This window comes from Rhinopithecus roxellana, chromosome 3 (genome assembly GCF_007565055.1).
Source record: "Rhinopithecus roxellana isolate Shanxi Qingling chromosome 3, ASM756505v1, whole genome shotgun sequence".
NCBI classification, from domain to species: domain Eukaryota; kingdom Metazoa; phylum Chordata; class Mammalia; order Primates; family Cercopithecidae; genus Rhinopithecus; species Rhinopithecus roxellana.
In genome coordinates this window covers 96,355,501-96,372,710 of record NC_044551.1, presented here as the reverse complement: position 1 = coordinate 96,372,710, position 17,210 = coordinate 96,355,501, and the positions used below count along the sequence as shown (strand labels likewise).

General features: G+C 42.0%; 1 protein-coding gene across 5 annotated transcripts in view; it reads right to left on the bottom strand.

Annotated features, from left to right (window-relative positions):
- The window catches only part of TRIO (trio Rho guanine nucleotide exchange factor), a 367,782-nt gene that overhangs the window by 116,716 nt on the left and 233,856 nt on the right, over positions 1 to 17,210 (bottom strand). For all 5 annotated transcript variants that reach the window (XR_004056304.1, XM_030926983.1, XM_030926984.1 and 2 more), the window contains exons 19-27: positions 16,927 to 17,041; positions 13,113 to 13,228; positions 10,015 to 10,137; positions 3,854 to 4,048; positions 3,639 to 3,754; positions 2,792 to 2,858; positions 2,065 to 2,174; positions 1,155 to 1,224; positions 111 to 200 (exon numbers count right to left, since the gene is read on the bottom strand). Coding sequence is in view for 4 of the 5 variants with exons in the window: in XM_030926983.1 (XP_030782843.1) it covers positions 111 to 200; positions 1,155 to 1,224; positions 2,065 to 2,174; positions 2,792 to 2,858; positions 3,639 to 3,754; positions 3,854 to 4,048; positions 10,015 to 10,137; positions 13,113 to 13,228; positions 16,927 to 17,041 (1,002 nt within the window). In the remaining variant the exon portion in view is untranslated. The remainder of the gene's footprint in view (positions 1 to 110; positions 201 to 1,154; positions 1,225 to 2,064; positions 2,175 to 2,791; positions 2,859 to 3,638; positions 3,755 to 3,853; positions 4,049 to 10,014; positions 10,138 to 13,112; positions 13,229 to 16,926; positions 17,042 to 17,210) is intronic.

The window sequence follows — 17,210 nt, the reverse complement described above, 5'->3', positions numbered from 1 at the left end:
GATAAAAATGAAAATATTGTACTATCAATTAGGTGAAAGTTATTGAGTAACGCTGCATTTTATGTACACAACTTGGAAAATTACAGTCTCTTTAGGAATCTATTACTTACGTCAAAATAGGACCCTGCATGTTCCAATATCAGCTGAGTAGAATCAGGCTTATTTTTGCAATATGTGACATACATCTGAAACTTGTCAGCCTATAAACCAAAAAAAAAAAAAAAAAAAAAAGATCTCATTTAAACCATAACAAATCAACGCATGACAAACTTTCATATAGAAAAGAAGCTGTATGGATAATGGAAATTTAAGCCTCAAGTTGAAGAGACCCTATTTTAAAAAGAAAGCTACTGAAATAAGGCCGGGCGCGGTGGCTCAAGCCTGTAATCCCAGCACTTTGGGAGGCCGAGACGGGCGGATCACGAGGTCAGGAGATCGAGACCATCCTGGCTAACACGGTGAAACCCCGTCTCTACTAAAAATACAAAAACTAGCCGGGCGAGGTGGCGGGCGCCTGTAGTCCCAGCTACTCGGGAGGCTGAGGCAGGAGAATGGCGTAAACCCGGGAGGCGGAGCTTGCAGTGAGCTGAGATCTGGCCACTGCACTCCAGTCCCAGCGACAGAGCGAGACTCCGCCTCAAAAAAAAAAAAAAAAAAAAAAAAAAAAAAAAAAAAAAAAAAAAAAGAAAGCTACTGAAATAAGAACCACATCGTTCTGATGGCATGCAGCTGCAGCAGCCTCCCCAACCCCAGAACGTCGGGCTGAGCACCTGTCCTCTCTTTCCACAGCGGCACGTGCAGACCTGGCTGTGGGCTTTGGACAGCATGACTACACGTTTACCTGTCTGCTTCCCCTCTAGACTGGACGATCCCCCGGAAGGACTGGGAACTCACCTATCAGCAAATCCCCAGGGTCAAGTGGAGGCCTGGCATACTAAATATTCTATTTCAAACCATCGCCAGGGCCAATAAAAAAACTCACTCCACAAAAACAATTAGTTGAAGGATGCAATTCTTTGAGGTAAAGTCTATTTCTCTGCAAGCATGAATATAAGCAGAAGATGGTGACTTAAAGGAAATGAAGACCATCCCTCCTAACTTCCCTCAATGTCACCTAATAGCTGGGAGAGAACAAATGGTTGAGGTTTCATTACCCAAGTAACAAAACAATGTCCAACATCTTCTGGCAACTGTTCATATTTTTCCAGCTCCTTTAGGAATATGCTGCAAAGAATAAAAATGGTATCATATTATGAAGGCGCTTTAAAACATTTTACTAGTGAGATATGCCAGAAATTGAGAAATCTGTGACCCCTAAAGAATTAACAAAACATGTAGCTCTTAACTAGTGTAAGTCATTGTGACTTTCAAACAGCTAGCCAGTTTAGCCTTCAAACACTTTCTAACAAATGTATTTCTGGGAAACTGCTAGTGTGTTCACTGAGGATATACTTTAGAGATGTAAATATTTGGCTGAAAACCCATTTTGTCTTTTCTGCCTTCTGCTGGGGAGTGAGGGGACTGCACCCTTGCTGACCCCTGCATCATCTCACCACAGGCCACCTAAAGGAGCTTCTGCCGCTGCTGCTTCAAAAACATTAAAAGAGAATCATGTCCCTCCTGTGGCCAATGGAAAGTGCATTTTATTTTGGTCAGAATACACTTCTGTTGCTTCTTCAGTTCCTCCTATCTTTTACTATAAGAGACCAAACACCATAGGCCAGCAGTCCCAAGGGGGCTCCACTGTCTCTCAACCCTCAGAAGTAACTCACAGGGCACCTGACGGCTCAGCTTCAGAGAAATTAAGCTTCCTATAAAAATATTTTCATAGTTTTCCTGATCTTATTTCTGTAGAAGATAAGTACAAACATAAAGTTGAGTCTGTATTAAAAGAGTTTCTAGAATGTCAGTCTTTTTGGAGAAAGACTGATAGGCTTCATTTGAATGGCAACAAAATCACTGACATCTGCCCAATTCAACGGGAACGTTTCATTCCTTGCGACGAAACTTCAGCATAGCACGTGGATTTCAAAAGTAACTGCTCCCAAAGAAAAAGCCACTCACTTATTATGAAATTCGTAGATTTCCTGCATGTTTCCGAAGATGATGAGTTCTTTGTTTACAATGCCTGGTGGAATCTCTTCCACACCACTGGTCATTTCCCACAGGTAGGTCTGGCCGAGAGGGAAACAGGGGTTAGACAAAAATAAACACCACATTTTCAAGAAACAGCTATTTCTGACATCTGTAAATACACAGAGTTAATGTGCAAATGAAAGTATAACTGAGGACTGGACCCTTTTACAAAACATAAAAAACCCTTCTAAAAAAGGCCCTCAGTTGCTGTTAATACTTGAAAAGAGTTCCTATACTTTTCAACTCTAAAATTATTCCCAGCGTTAAATTTTGGAATTAACCTACTCCACAAGTACAACCAATATTCCTGATACCACTGAGTATTAGTTGCCAGTCATAATTAGTAGGCACATTTCTCTGAAGCTGCTGTAAAATTCTATACAAAGAGACTGTCAGCCAGGCCATCATGTGATAAACAGAATGAGAGGATTAATGCTGTATCATCTCTGTAATGAGTGAAAAACAAACCTAGAACACTACAGAAGTGCAGAAACATGAAACTGGCTGCTTAAGCATACTTTATATTTAAAAAAATGACCAAAAAAATTGTGATTATTCTAAGGACTACCAACAAGTAAGAATAAAATAGCAAGCTTATGCTCAATCTAAATAAACAAGCAAAAACAAAAACAAAAACAACAAAAAACTTACTTACATCCATACATTCCCGGAGGTCTCTTACATAAGCCTTTTCAGTTTGAATGAGCTCAGCCATTATGAACCTTAAAGAGAGAAAGACAGTGAGGAGTCCAGTTAGGGTGCAGTTTACTTCACTATCTACTTTTATGGATTTATGAAATAACAGAGAGGGTCTAAAAGTATCAGTCTTAGAGTGATCATTTGGGAGAGGTAAATCACAAATAGAACAACAGTATCCAGCCGCTAATTCAAAGGGGAAAACAAGATTTCTGCAAACATTTTATTGAGGTACTGATAGATCAGGGTTTCTCCACCTGGCACTGTGGACATCTGGGGCCAGGTAACTCTGCTGTGGGGCTGTCCTCTGCACTGGAGAGTGCTCAGCAGCTTCCCACTAGAGGCCAACAGCACTCCCTGGCCCTCCCCACTGTGACAACCAAAGTGTCCCCTCACATTGCCAAGTGTCCCTGGGGGACGAAACTGCCAATTAAGAACCACTGGGTTAGAGCACTCTTATTTATTTATATAGGGTTTACTAACTGGCAACTTTTAAACACCTACATTTGTTTTAGGGGTGATAAAACCTATTAATTTCCTCTCCTTAGTATCACTATCTATTAATGACAATTTGTCAACTCCACATGAAACACAGGCACAGGGATTAAAAACTAGATGCTGTTTCTGAACTAGGTGATAAGAGGACAGTGAACCCAGTGAAGTCTATGCTGACACAACTAAGTCCACTCAGAGCAAAAAGCCTGGGTGCCATGTGACTTCAAAGCACATAGAGAAGCATGTCCGTCCAAACGACATTCTCTTCACTTTTTCAATGAATCCTGGTAGATTCTGAAAGACTGGCTTACTCTTTCCTGCGGGCAGATTTCCGTTTCTCTTCATTAAGTTCATGAGCAGCATCTCGAAGTTTCACCTCTGAGCCAGGGATACTGGCTGGAATGATATCTAGCTGGAGACTTTTACTCTGTGGAATAAGAGAGCCAATGAACTCAGTTAATCAAATCAGCAAAGAGGGCATTAGGAAGAAGACCATGATTTGTTCAGGTTGCACAAGGCCATTTACCGATTTGTTGGAATCTGAAGAAATCCCCAGGGCTTTTTCCAAAGAGGTCCTGTACTTCTCCATCCGCAGAGAGAAGTCCCTGTACCGCTTATCCACCGCAGTGACACATTTCTTTATCTCTGCCGCATGGGCATGCCCTTTTTCACAAAAGCCATCTGCCAGCTGTATCAATAGCTTCACTCTCTCTTTGGTTTGCTGCAAAAAACAACGGGAAAGTATTGTGAGGCAAATGAACTCGACTGCCAGAAACCTGAAACACAGTGGCGACTTGCCTCCAACTCCCAGCTCTGAACAGGAAAACTGCCTGGTGGTAGAAACTGAGACCGAAGCCCCAAATCCACCCACTCCACCTCCCGGATCCTTGACCAGCTACCTATCCTCAGCACTTCCACAATGAATGGCATTTTTATGACCTCAAAGAAGAAACTTAGACTATTTTGTCAGCAATGTCTTCATCTAGGAGGTGCTCAGTAAAAACACGTAGAATGAACGTGTGAAGGAATGTATGTGAAGAACGCAGTCTTCACCATGCTGCTACTCTCCTCAAAGCTGCTGAGCAAAGACACTCCTTGCTCTGTGCACGTTTACTCTTTGTGCCCAACTGGACCCACGGCTCTTTCAGGACAAGCAGCCATTCGACTTTGTGGTTTTCCTGGAGCATGTGTGGCCAAGGCTGTCCCCAGAGCAGGCACTCAACAAAATTCCTCATGAAGCTCCTCTGTATCACGTTGATTGCTTTTTTAACTCTTAGAAAATGTGGAGGAAAATTCACTAGTCAGGAAATTATCTATATAGAGGTACTGTAAATTTTGTTTCCCTGTTTGAGAGCTCTCTCTAAAATTATTTTATTTTATATGTATACAGAAAAGATCTTTCATTAAGTTAAGCATAATTTATTATTTTTCACAGAGATACACAGACAACCATAAACCAAGTTATATATACCATTTGGCAACCTCACTCAACTGGTCCGACAGATCTCTCTCCTCACATTCATTTCCATGGTTATTACTATTAAGCTTCCTTTGTTATAGTGTTTTCAAATAAGTGAGTTACTCTTCTTCTACGGAACCTGCTATTCTCCATTAAGCTTTAACTAGAAAATCTTTTTAACACATATTCAGGAAATTGACTTTAAAAATCCCCAAAAGAAAGAAGGTCAGAGTTCAAAACCCAGATAAATGATCCTAGCTTGTAAAATCAAAGTTCCAAGCCATAAGTCACTGGGTAACCTGCGAAGTCACCCGTCAAGATCCTCCAGACTCTACACAAATAACCCCAACACCCCAGCCAGCCCCCAGCCACCCAACAGCACCCCCATTCCCCAGCTGTGGCTCACCAACTCACCAACTCACCCTTCCAGGCCAGCACCCTCCTTGGGGCCTCTGCACTGGTGCTTCTGCCTGGAGAGCCACTTCCCCAGATATCCCTATGGCTCCTTCATGTCTCTACTCAAATAAATGCCACTCTTTTAGTGGGCCCTCCCTGGACCCCCTTAAACTGCAGCTTGCCTCCCTGCCTATTCTTCTGCTCTGCTGCCTCTCATACATGCATGGCCTTCTGACAGGGGGTGCAAGTGGTTTTTACAATCATCGTCTGTCTTTCTCCTGTGAGAACGTCACCTTCACAGCCCAGAAATGTTTGCTTGTTTCGCTTACTAACATCCCTTACATTGCCACAAGGGCCACCTGTGGAGGACACTGTAAACCACCTGTAGGTCTATCTTTAAGGGGTGAAGAAAGCTATTGAGTGTTTTCAGTGATGGGGACACAGAAATGAAGATAAAAAGACAATGCAGCTTGCCAAAATCAAACAAGAATTGTTGAGCAACTGAATGGTGTGACAAAAACTAAGTACTGTAAATCTGCTAACCTAAGAACTTTAAAAATATCTCAGTATATTTTTACTTGCATTGGTATTTTTAAAATACATTTACAGGATTCAAAATTTCAAAGTTAAAAAGGAAAGTAAAAACTCTTCCCACTCCACCTTCCACTGTCACTAGTTCCAATTACCAGCTTCTTGCTATCACTTCAGAGACATTTTACGTGCATGTACAAGCAAGTGAACAAATGTACGTAAGTATTTTTCTCTCTCATTTTTACACATATTCTTGCATACAACAAACAGTGCTCTGTATTAGTATTTTCTACTGAACAAATCCTAGTTGTCTTTCCTGATCAGAACTAAAGTCCTCGCCTGTGTTAAGAGCTGGGTAATATTTCACTATATGGATGTGAACTGTATGGATGGACGTAAGTTAATGTCTCTCCGCCAATAGGTCTCCGTGTTGTTTCCAAATTCCGTCTACCACAGCAACAATGCAAGAAATCAAACAGTTGCATGACCGGTGGTTAGACACGTGCCTGAGTGCTGCTGCCGTAACACACATTGTAAGACCTGGAACTGCTGGGGCAGACAGCAAGTGCAGTGCGAGCGGGCAGGAAGACGCCGCCAGAGGCCTCTGAGGGGCTGCCCTGCTCCATTTCCCCAACAATGCAGCCTCGTCCGCGCAGCATGGGGTCCACCTTTTTGATCTCTGCTAATCCGCTGGGTGAAATGAACTCAGTGTGGTTTTGATGTACGCTTTTCTGATATTAAGTAAAGTTGATGATTTCATGGTGAAAGCCATTTATTCCCTTCCTATGACACATGTTTAGTATCTTTTGTCCATTTTCTTGGTCTTTTTTTCTCCTTATTGATTTGTAAAAGTTCTTTCCTACTGGGAAATCAGTCCTTTGTGATATGAGCTGCCTATGTATTTTCTCTATTTGATTTTTATCTTTAGATGTTCCTTACGGTGGACTGCCCTGTGGAAAGCTTTACATTTTTTTGTGTAGGTGAATTTATTAACCTTTTCTTTCATAGGTTTGGATATTGTGTCATTTAGACAAATTTCTCCATACGAGGATATAAAAAAATCCTGTTATTTCTTCTGGTGCTATTAGGTACGACTGCTGATATTTAAATCTTCTTCTGGTATTTATCTCGGTACTAAGGTGAGATATAAATCCAACTTAATTTTTTTTCCAAAGCCATTTGCCTTGGAAAACATTATCAAAAAAAATTCTTACATCTTTTAAAGTGAGATATTATAAGGATTTTCACTCTTATTCTATTTGTTATCTCTAGAGATTGTTACAGTGCTTAAAAAGCACATAAACATTTTAACTGAACAACTTCATCTGTAGGCATAATTGAGGAACTGGAGAAAAATAAAAGCAAACTGAAGTCTTAAGTCCACAAGCTCAAGAGAGCTTTGCTCATCATGTTGTTAGACAGAAATTCAATGGTGTTAGACACTTTCTAACGAAGTAAGGCATTTGGCATTGGGGACGCTGGTGATTAGGACCACAGGAAGCCCTATGGGAGAAAGGCTGTGGCAACCTGAACAGTTCAGTAAGGCAATGGTTTCCGGACCTCAGTGTGTGCAAAAATCCCGTGGTGAGCTGTTCAAATGCTCATCCTCAGGCCTCACTCCAAGAGAGCCTACGTCACTAGGTTTGGAGTGAGGACAGAAATCTCTCTTAAATAAACACCCACAATCTGGATGCAAGTGGTGCCTGCAAGACCTGTGGAGAAATGACTGCACGGACAGTTGTGAAGGGACTGAGTCGAGTCTCGGTGAGCCACTGATGGAAGACTCTTGTTTAGCCCTCCAGGTTGATTTCCATCAACACTAAAAATGTTATAACATCGTAACAAGTGTGCTGAAAGACTTTCCTTTCAGAGCTAGGAATTCTCTATACAGTAAAGGCAAAATGGTTTCTTAGAAGATTCTAAGATCGGGTGACAGAAGGCAAGTGAGGGAGCCTCAGCTTATGATGAAAAATCAAAGGACATCTCCAAACACCAAAGCAGGTGTTTTCTGATTAAGAGAAAGGCAGTCAGAAACCAAAGAAAAAGATTGCTAAGAAAAGGAAAGGTGAGTGGTGTTCTTTTCAAAATCTACCAGTTCCTCCTAGTATAACCAATTCAATAAACCCAACAAAAGAAACAGTTCTACATATTTGGGGATCAGAAAGGTCATGCATCACTCACAATTTTAGATATTTCTTATAAAATACAAGAATAAAAAATAAGCCTATCCTTGCTCAATCTTTCAATAACCACATACCAAACTTGAGGAAAAGGAATATTCGGGAATGGAAAAATTCTTTCATATACACTTTATTAGTGGAACAGGCCACCATGTTACTCAATTCCAGACAGTCACGTGCACATCACATCCCCCATGCATGGCCCCTGGAGCTGGGCAGTGAGCAGACTGTCTGGCCGTACACAATGGCCTGCAGAGTAGAGTAGTGGTGAAAGATGGCAAATCTTAAATCTAGCTTTGAGTGTGGTATGTGATGTTAGGCATTTTCTTAATACCTTTATAATCAAATGATATTCAAATAAGCAAACATAGCTTGGGACTTCAGGCACACACACTACCATGCCCAACTAATTAAAAAAAATTCTTTTTGTGGAGACAGGATCTTGTCATCTTGCCCAAGCTGGTCTCAAACTCCTGGCCTCAAGCGATCCTCCCACCTCAGCCTTCCTTGAGCTCAGGAGTTTGAAGAGGATCGCTTGAGCTCAGAAGTTTGAGGATGCACTGAGCCATTATGGTGCCACTGCATTCCAGCCTGGGTAACAGAGTAAGATTCCATTACTAACACACACACATATACCCCAAAATACAGATCATATAATGTGCATAACTATTATTTAATATCTAAATATTAACAAAAAGTGAAAACTGTCCAGCCAGGTGTGTATGTGGAGGAGGAAAAGCCACGATCCTTACCCGCAGAGGAGGGTGGGTCGGCCCTCCTCAGTGCTCACTGTACCTCTGGGGGCAGTTATTGTCCCATGGTCCTGCCCCTTGCCCTCCCCCAGTGCTCACCACACCCCAACCCTGGGCTGGGTCTTCCTGCTGCGCCCCCCATGCCTGGTCTCTCTGCAGCCCTGCTTGCCTGTGTGAGCCTCCAGGATAGGAGCCGTGGAAAAGGAGAGAGCCCAGCACCTCAGCGCCAAGGGAAAGGAGAGCTTTGGGGACCAGGAGCAGAGGGTGGCAAAGAAGAGCCGGAGGAGTCAGCAATAGTAACAGAAAGCATAAACATGGACAAATAAACAATACAAAGTAGCCATCCTCTCTCTACATGACTGAAAAATTCCTGTTATGTTTTCAAAGCCAGGGCAGGGGCTACAGGAGATAACCAATTTTGCTACTTTATAGAAACACTTCTTTTTAACCAAAAATATTATCCTGCTTATTATTTATTTCCCACTCTTATACATTTGAAATAATTGGCAGCTTTTCCCAAAAACTCGAATCTGTCATCAACGATAGAGGCCACTTCAGAAAATACCACAAAGGATGTATACTCAGACTTTGAAAAACAAAAACCCCACCGGTTGCAATGGTGACTCCAAAAGAGCCTCAAAAGTGTTGTGAGCTCTTGGAAGGACTCAGCCTTTGCAGGTAGAAGCCTTAATTGGGACAACGTTCAGGTCAGTATGCGGATTCTTGTATTTTTCCTCAAAAAGCTGTATTTACTCACATATATGCCATAAAGATAATTCGATTTCATAATTTTACTTTTATTTTCAGGAGAAAAATGAAAATGTCTCAAGTTTTAGACACCTCTGAACAAGCACTAACAGAGGCAATGACACAGACTCTGCCAACCATAAAACAGAGGTAACTTCAAGCTGGACTGAGTGTGAGCAACATGACTGTAACAGTTTTCACCATCTAAAGATGGTGAAACACCCCCAGGTGTAGGAGAGAAAACACCCCGAGAATACATAAAGGTCAACTTGGGGACAACAAACAGTGTTTCACAAAAATAGGAAGTCCTTGGAAAACACCTTAGAGAAGAAAACAGGAGGGGAAAAGTGTAGAAGGGAATAATGAGAAAAACAAGGAATAAAAGGAGACAGACGGCAGTATTCACAGACATCAGAGGGACAGAGGACACAGATGAAGGGAGGAGGTGGAGGACACAGAGGGACACATGTGAACGGCAGGAGGAAGCATCCCCCAGTTAATGTGGAACAGCCCACTGGGTCATCCCTTTTCTCCAATCTCATGAGGTATTTCTTTATGATATTTTTGAGAAAGACTCGCTTTCGACCTAGAGGCTACTACACGAAGTCCACTCTGAACCCACCTTTGCAGTGATCTGGAACTCCTCGTGCTCTTTCAGGAGCTCCTGGGTGTGCTGTATACTGGAGCCTGTGGAGGTGTGCGTGGAAAGGTAGAACTCGCCATTGTCATGGATCCATTCCAAAGCCTGGAATGGGAAGGAATGAATGGAGTCAGAGGGCTAAACATTCCCGAGAGAGGCCCAAAGGCCACAGCACCTCGTTGAAAGGTCAAATCACAAACCAAGGCTGGCAGCATCGAGCAGCAGTCCCTCTCTGAAGTCTGATCACAATTACAAAATTTTTAAAAAGCACATTCTAGATGGTTATAATGGTGTCGCTTATGTGGCAACAATAAAAAGTTTGAGTTTCTTAGAATTCCATAGTGTATATGTGCCACATTTTCTTTATCCCATCTATTGTTGATGGGCATTTGGGTTGGTTCCAAGTCTTTGCTATTGTGAATAGTGTTGCAATAAACATACGTGTACATGAGTCTTTATAGCAGCATGATTTATAATTCTTTGGGTATATACCCAGTAATGGGATTGCTGGGTCAAATGGTATTTCTGGTTCTAGATCCTTGAGGAATCGCCACACTGTCTTCCACAATGAACTAATTTACACTCCCACACACACACGTTTGAGTTTCTTGTACCCACGAACCTAAAGGCACAATAAAAGCTCAATGAAAGAAACCACTACTATGAGCCTTTTTCAGGAAGGGACTAGAGTGGAGAGAGAGGGGATGCAGCTGCCCTGGGGAGCGCCCTGGAGCAGATAGGCAAGGGGACATGGCCAGGGCAGCAGTGGGAAGTGTGACGGGGCTGAGAAACCCAGAGGTCTACGCCTCCTGGACCTGGTGCAGGAGCGAGGAGAGGAGGAGGAGGAGGCAGGGCGCAGGGAAGAGGCTGAGAAACCCAGAGGTCTGCGCCTCCTGGACCTGGTGCAGAAGCAAGGAGAGGAGGAGGAGGCAGGGCGCAGGGAAGAGGGAAGCGAGAACACCACACCTAGTGGTTTCTAACAACAAGATAAGAGGGACATGGGGACAGGGAACCGCGATTGCAGTTCTGCTTCTAGTAAAGTCACTGTGGAGTGATGTCAAGGAAGTGGGATTTATGAATCCAGAGACCAGAAATGGAGTCCTGGGCTGGGAGACAGCACACAGAAAGAAGAGGAAAGAAAGACAAGAACAAGTCATAAACGAGCGCCAAGAAAGGCAATGGCCAGACTGGGAGATAGGAAGGAGAGCAGCAAGGCCTGAGGCGGGCAGCCAGCAGGCGGGAGGGGCCTGCGCCACGGCAAGATCAGCGAGAGCCCTGGAGGCTGGTCTGTGGAAGCACTGGGTATCCGCTGCACACTGTGACAGTGAACAGAAGCGGAACGGCTGGAAGGCAGACGGGACACCACCTGCAACAGCACGCACTTCAGGATTTTATTTTCGGTGAATAAGTGGACTTTAGGAAAATGCAACAATACATTCCATTATCTTTCTCTGACAACAGAATTATGAACAATTTTGCTTCTCTGTAGCTGAGGGATTCCTTGTCTTTCAATGGAGAGATAATATAGTTATGTGAGAAAAGAACCTGAAACCATCTCTAATTAGAAATCCAACCAGGCCTCCAATGATCTTAAATATGGTTAAACTGTCTAATAAAATGTTAAGAGAGTATAATTTTCCAAATGCGACTCCATGCACCTGACTGTCAGGAACATGCTGACTACACCTGCAATGTCGCTGGGAGGAGAGAAGGGCCGAGGCAGGGCAGGGCGTCAGATCCCTGGCCTAGGAACCCAGTTCATCCAACTCTGGGAACTGAGCCGTTCTGAGCATGGGCTGCATCCTTCGAGACTTACATTTTCCTAAATGGAACAAAACCTGTTCCTTAAGTCTGAAACCTCTGCTAAGAAAGTTAACTTTTCTTCAGCCAAAAAGCATGTATCCAATGCCTGCTCTGGAACAGGTGCGTATTAGGTTGCAAGCTGGATTCAGAAGATGGGTCCGCATCATGGTCAGAATGTGGGTCAACACCGACTGACATCACAGAATTGCCCCAGGTGACTTTAAGGCACCCAGACCAGGGCCAGGCCACACGCAGGTGCTGGGGGAATCACCTTCTCTCCTGTGCTTCCCTCCAGACCCCCAAATTCTGGATGAAACTTTACAGATTCTTAAGCTACCATTAAGGCAAAACAGAAGTGACAGGCATCTTAATGCTTAAGATGGGGTCAGATTTTACAATAAAATGATCTTCCATGACTGATGATACAGGCAGAAGCACTTCATCCTAAAATGACCTAAGAAGGGGATGCTCCAAATGAGCCCCCTTGATATACATCAACATTTTTTGACTATACTAAATTATTAGAAATTCTGGGCCAGGTGCGGTGGCTCACGCCTGTAATCCCAGCACTTCAGGAGGCCGAGGCTGGCAGATCACCTGAGGTCAGGAGTTTGAGACCAGCCTGGCCAACATGGTGAAACCTCATCTCCACTAAAAACACAAAAATTACCCAGGCATGGTGGCGGGCGCCTGTAATCACAGCTACTTGGGAGGCTGAGGCAGGAGAATCGCTTGAACCTGGGAGACGGAGGTTGCAGTGAGCTGAGACCATGCCACCGCACTCCAGTCTGGGCGACAAGAGCAAAACTCTGTCTCAAAAAGAAAAAAAAAAAAAAAAGAAAAAGAAAAAAGGAAAGAAATTCTGTCACACTTCTTACTTAATTTTAGCTTGATTAATTGGAAAAATAAAAACTTTGTCTTGAAAATATAAATACATCAATATTAAAAAATCCATTGTATTTACCTCAGTACAGAACCAAGATTCCGTAATAGTTTTCAAACAATCCCCATCATTATGACTTGTACTTTGCTGTCTTAGAGATGAGGTAAAGACAGCAGGGGAAAGCACACGTGTTGGGGGGTCAAAAATCACTGAGTGACATGCTTTCACCAGGCTGTGGGGTTTTCTTTTCATAACAAACATAACTAGAAGGCAATACTGTTTATCATTAGAAAGTGGTTTTCAAGAGGGCAGAAATGTCAAGCTTGGCCTCTCTGTGGAGGCTGGTGTAAGCACAGGGGTTTGCGGGGAGGCTGGGCACCAGGTGTGCACTGACCTGCTTGGCACTCCTCTCAAAGACCACGTACTGCTGACACTGGTCCAGCCGTCTTTTCCTCATGGTCCAATAATGCAATACCCTGTTCTCCCGCTGAAAGAGCTCATTCAAGATATCTGAGAGAAAAAATAAAATGATGTATGTTGGTGCTTGCAATCAATTAAAACAGCCGCAAAATTCCATTCACTTTTATTGAGACTTTTAGGCAAATGCCATGCCAAGACAGCACGATAAATAAAGAATCGCGCTGCTTTCCTGTCTCAGTGAGCATGTCGACCAGACCTCTTCTCACTCTCACCTCCATTGAGCATCTTATGATAAAAAGACCACTGAATATTTGAGGTCAGTCTGTAATACCTCCGGCTGGATGGATTCGTGGGATACGTGTATTTTGTAATATGCATTCGGCATAATGCACAAGTTGATAATACGCAATTCGACAATGGCTGAAAAAAAATCAGCATTTTTTTCAAGACTGTTAAAACCTTGTGTATACGGAGGTTTATACAGATTAAAGGTTGTATCAAAGTGGTGGAGTAATAATCAACAAGGGTGGATTTAAAAAACAAAAACAAAAACAAAAAAACCAGGCCGGGCACGGTGGCTCACACATGTAATCCCAGTACTTTGGGAGGCTGAGGTGGGTGGGTGGATCACTTGAGGTCAGGAGTTCAAGACCAGCCTGGCCAACATGGTGAAACTGTCTCTACTAAAAATACAAAAATTAGCAGGGTGTGGTGGTGGGCGCCTGTAGTCCCAGCTACTTGGGAGGCGGAGGCAGGAGAATCACTTGAACCTGGGAGGCAGAGGTTGCAGTGAGCCGCGATCGCATCATTGCACTCCAGCCTAGGTGACAGGGCAAGGCTCCATCTCAAATAAAAAGAAACAAAAAACCATAACCCCTTAGGAGAGGAAAGGACATGAAGTGGGGAAGCAGAGAAGCATGAAGTTATAAAGGAAAAAAAAACTCATTACACAAACATTTAAAATGTCATAACCAAACAAGAACCACCAAAAACTAGTGCACAGACAAAAACTTTTTAAGAACTGGGAACATATGACACAGAATAGTCAACAGAAAAATAATGAACAATTCTTTAGAAGAAGAATGAGCAAAGCCTATAAATATGAAGTTCACAATTTAAAAAATACAGTCACTAAATATACAGGAACACATTTAACCTCAAACAATGAGACCATCTTTCACTGCTTTCCTGGCAGATGAATAAGATCCAGTGTTGGAAAGAGTAAGGGAACAGGTAATCACAATAGTCTATTATGGAAGAAGAAAAACTGAGTATGATGACCCCAGGGAATGACACTGAAAATGTGCATGCATCCCTTTGAACTGGGAATTTATCTTTCACATGAACAGTGCTCACCCAAGTATTCAAAACTGTTTGGACAAAGATGTTTGAACACTGAAGCGCTGGTTAGAACAGTGGAAAATGGGCAGCAATGTAGGACCCATCAATTGAGGGACAGGTCAAATCAACTTCAGAAACGCTATACTGGGTATTAAAAAGAACAGCAGGTCTTTAAATTCTGACACAGAAAGATGACTAAGATATATTACTAAGTGAAAGATGCAAGTTGCAAGGTAATATAGTCTCATTTTTGTAACAAATTAAAAAGTGGGATGGGTGAGTGAAATATACATGTTTATATTTCTCTACATACTTACATTTATATGCACAGACAGCTTGCACAAAAGTCTTGACAATGGTTACCAGTAGCTAAGCAATTAGGTAACATATACATTTGTACACTTTTTGAATTTTTGACACTAAGTCTGTTTTGCTCTATAAGTTTATGAAACAAACAAAAACCTTAAAAATATTCCCGAGAGTGAAACTGCAAATCAAATAAAGGGTTCCTGGCAACTTTATTATATTGGAAAACCATTAATATAGGAAGTTATCCACAAATACTGAGCTCCTAGCAGGCTGCACTTTGTGATAAATAAGAACAGAAGAGCAGCATTTACATCCAGCCTAACAACAGACTCTCTCAATATTACCTCCAAAATAAACCCCAAATTTACTGACTTTTCTCCATGTCTACCATTATCACCCTAAATACCACCATATTCTTAAGGTGACAATACGGTGTCATCATTTTTGATGACAATAAAAAATGCCTTTAGACACTGCCAACTATCCCCCAGGGACCAGTGGTCATGCTGTTATTTTTACTCCACTGAAGAGGTAAACTAGTTTAGTGAAATAAATTAAAAGTTTGAAATCTGAAGTCTGCTAAAAAAATTAAGCTGTCACTTACATGAAAATATCACACATGAAAATGAATATGAGCCAAACCATTTTTTCTAGTCTCTCATTTCTGGTCTCTGCCTGAGCCAGTACTAATTTTGGGCAAGTGAGCAGCAAACAGTGCTAAGTGCCCTCTTGGATATGGTGCTTCCTCAAGCTCCTGGTTGGGGCGGTGGCGGGGGGGGGGGGGGGGGTCTTCTGACCACGTGGTCTGAGATTTGTTCTTGCCTGTGCCTTGGGGTTATACTGTCTTTTCTGCCACCATTACTCTTACAGGAACTTAGTGCACTGACTCAAGCATAAATAAACCTTTCACCCCCAAGTAGGCTCTGAGGGAAACAGAACACTTCCGTTTTAATTCTTCACAGCATCCAACATTAGGATATACAACAGCAAAGGCATAATGAAGATCTAATGAGGAAATAAATGAACCATAGTCTCCCTCTCACACACAAACGTGTGTCAAACTAGTGCAACCGAGAAAGGGCCACAATATCTTCAATCAGAAAAGACAGGCCACAGCCAGCAAATAAAAGCAATATTGGGAGATGGATGAGGGGCAGTATTTTTACAGGAAAGGAACCAAGCAAACCAATTATCAGTGCAAACAACTTGCTGGCCCAGAAGGCCTCCTCATGCAGAAAAACGGTTGCTTTTGTGAGTTGCACATTTTTCCAGAAGAAAAACTCCATCAGTAAAAATGTTTTACTGATAGAACTTAGAGAATTATATAGGAGTGTAACAAAATTATTTTGTGACAACTAATAGATGAATCAGATGAGTAGACAGTAGAATGTAATGTAGAAAGTTTTTGTCTATCATATTGTTTTGAAAAGTGCGAGATGAATCATTTGCTAACTGATTATCACAATTTTTTTCCTATAAAACTCAACTTAGGCTGTGTAGCCCTGGTCAAAGTTACTTGCTCTGTGCCTTAGTTTCTTTATCCATTTTCCTTCCACATCAATCCTATTACAATTTAGTATACATTTTCCCAGACCTTTTTCTAAGCACTTACACACACACACACAGACACACACACAAACATGGTTTCATAGGTTTTTATACTCAAATGACATAACCTACATATTATTATTTTTCAATTTGTTTTTATTAACTATGCCTTAGGTATACAAATTGATAATACTTTATAGTGATAAAATTGGGATGTATTTTCTCAATTTGAGCTTTTAAAAATACTTTGCTTATAGGTAACTCTGGTTTTTCCTTTCCCCCTATTTATTTTTCACTTACTTTAACAAAATAGCCAATGGCAGTAAATAGCATCCTGATTTTGCATTTTCTCCCTGTTTATATTCTTCAATTTATTCAATAAATTATCAACCTATTCAATATAATATCAGCCTATACATTTGTTTAATCTTTCATTATTAAACTAAGATCATTAGTAAGGACTTCATTAACATGAAACGGACATTTAAAATGAAACTGAGGTTGAGAGTTCAGAACACATTGTGCAGGCTCCTTCCGTCTCTTGCCAGGCATGCACTGGGCCGCCCCTGGGGATTCCCAGCTCTACTCACTTTTCACTTGCTGTTCAGGAGCTTTGATGTGCGTCACCATTCCTGGCATGTTCACACTGTTCCTATGCAGGTATTTCAGGAAGACATCTGCATTCCTCCGAGCAAGGGTGCAAGCCTAAAAAACAATGGAGAGCAATGTGTTGCTAATTTGACTTCTACAAACGTGTATTTGGAGTACACATCACTGGGCTCTAATGTATGTCTTTACCTACAACATTTATATGGCCACTTTCTGATTTAGAAAATGCATAGGATAAAACCTAATTCAATTTAAAAAAATCTCT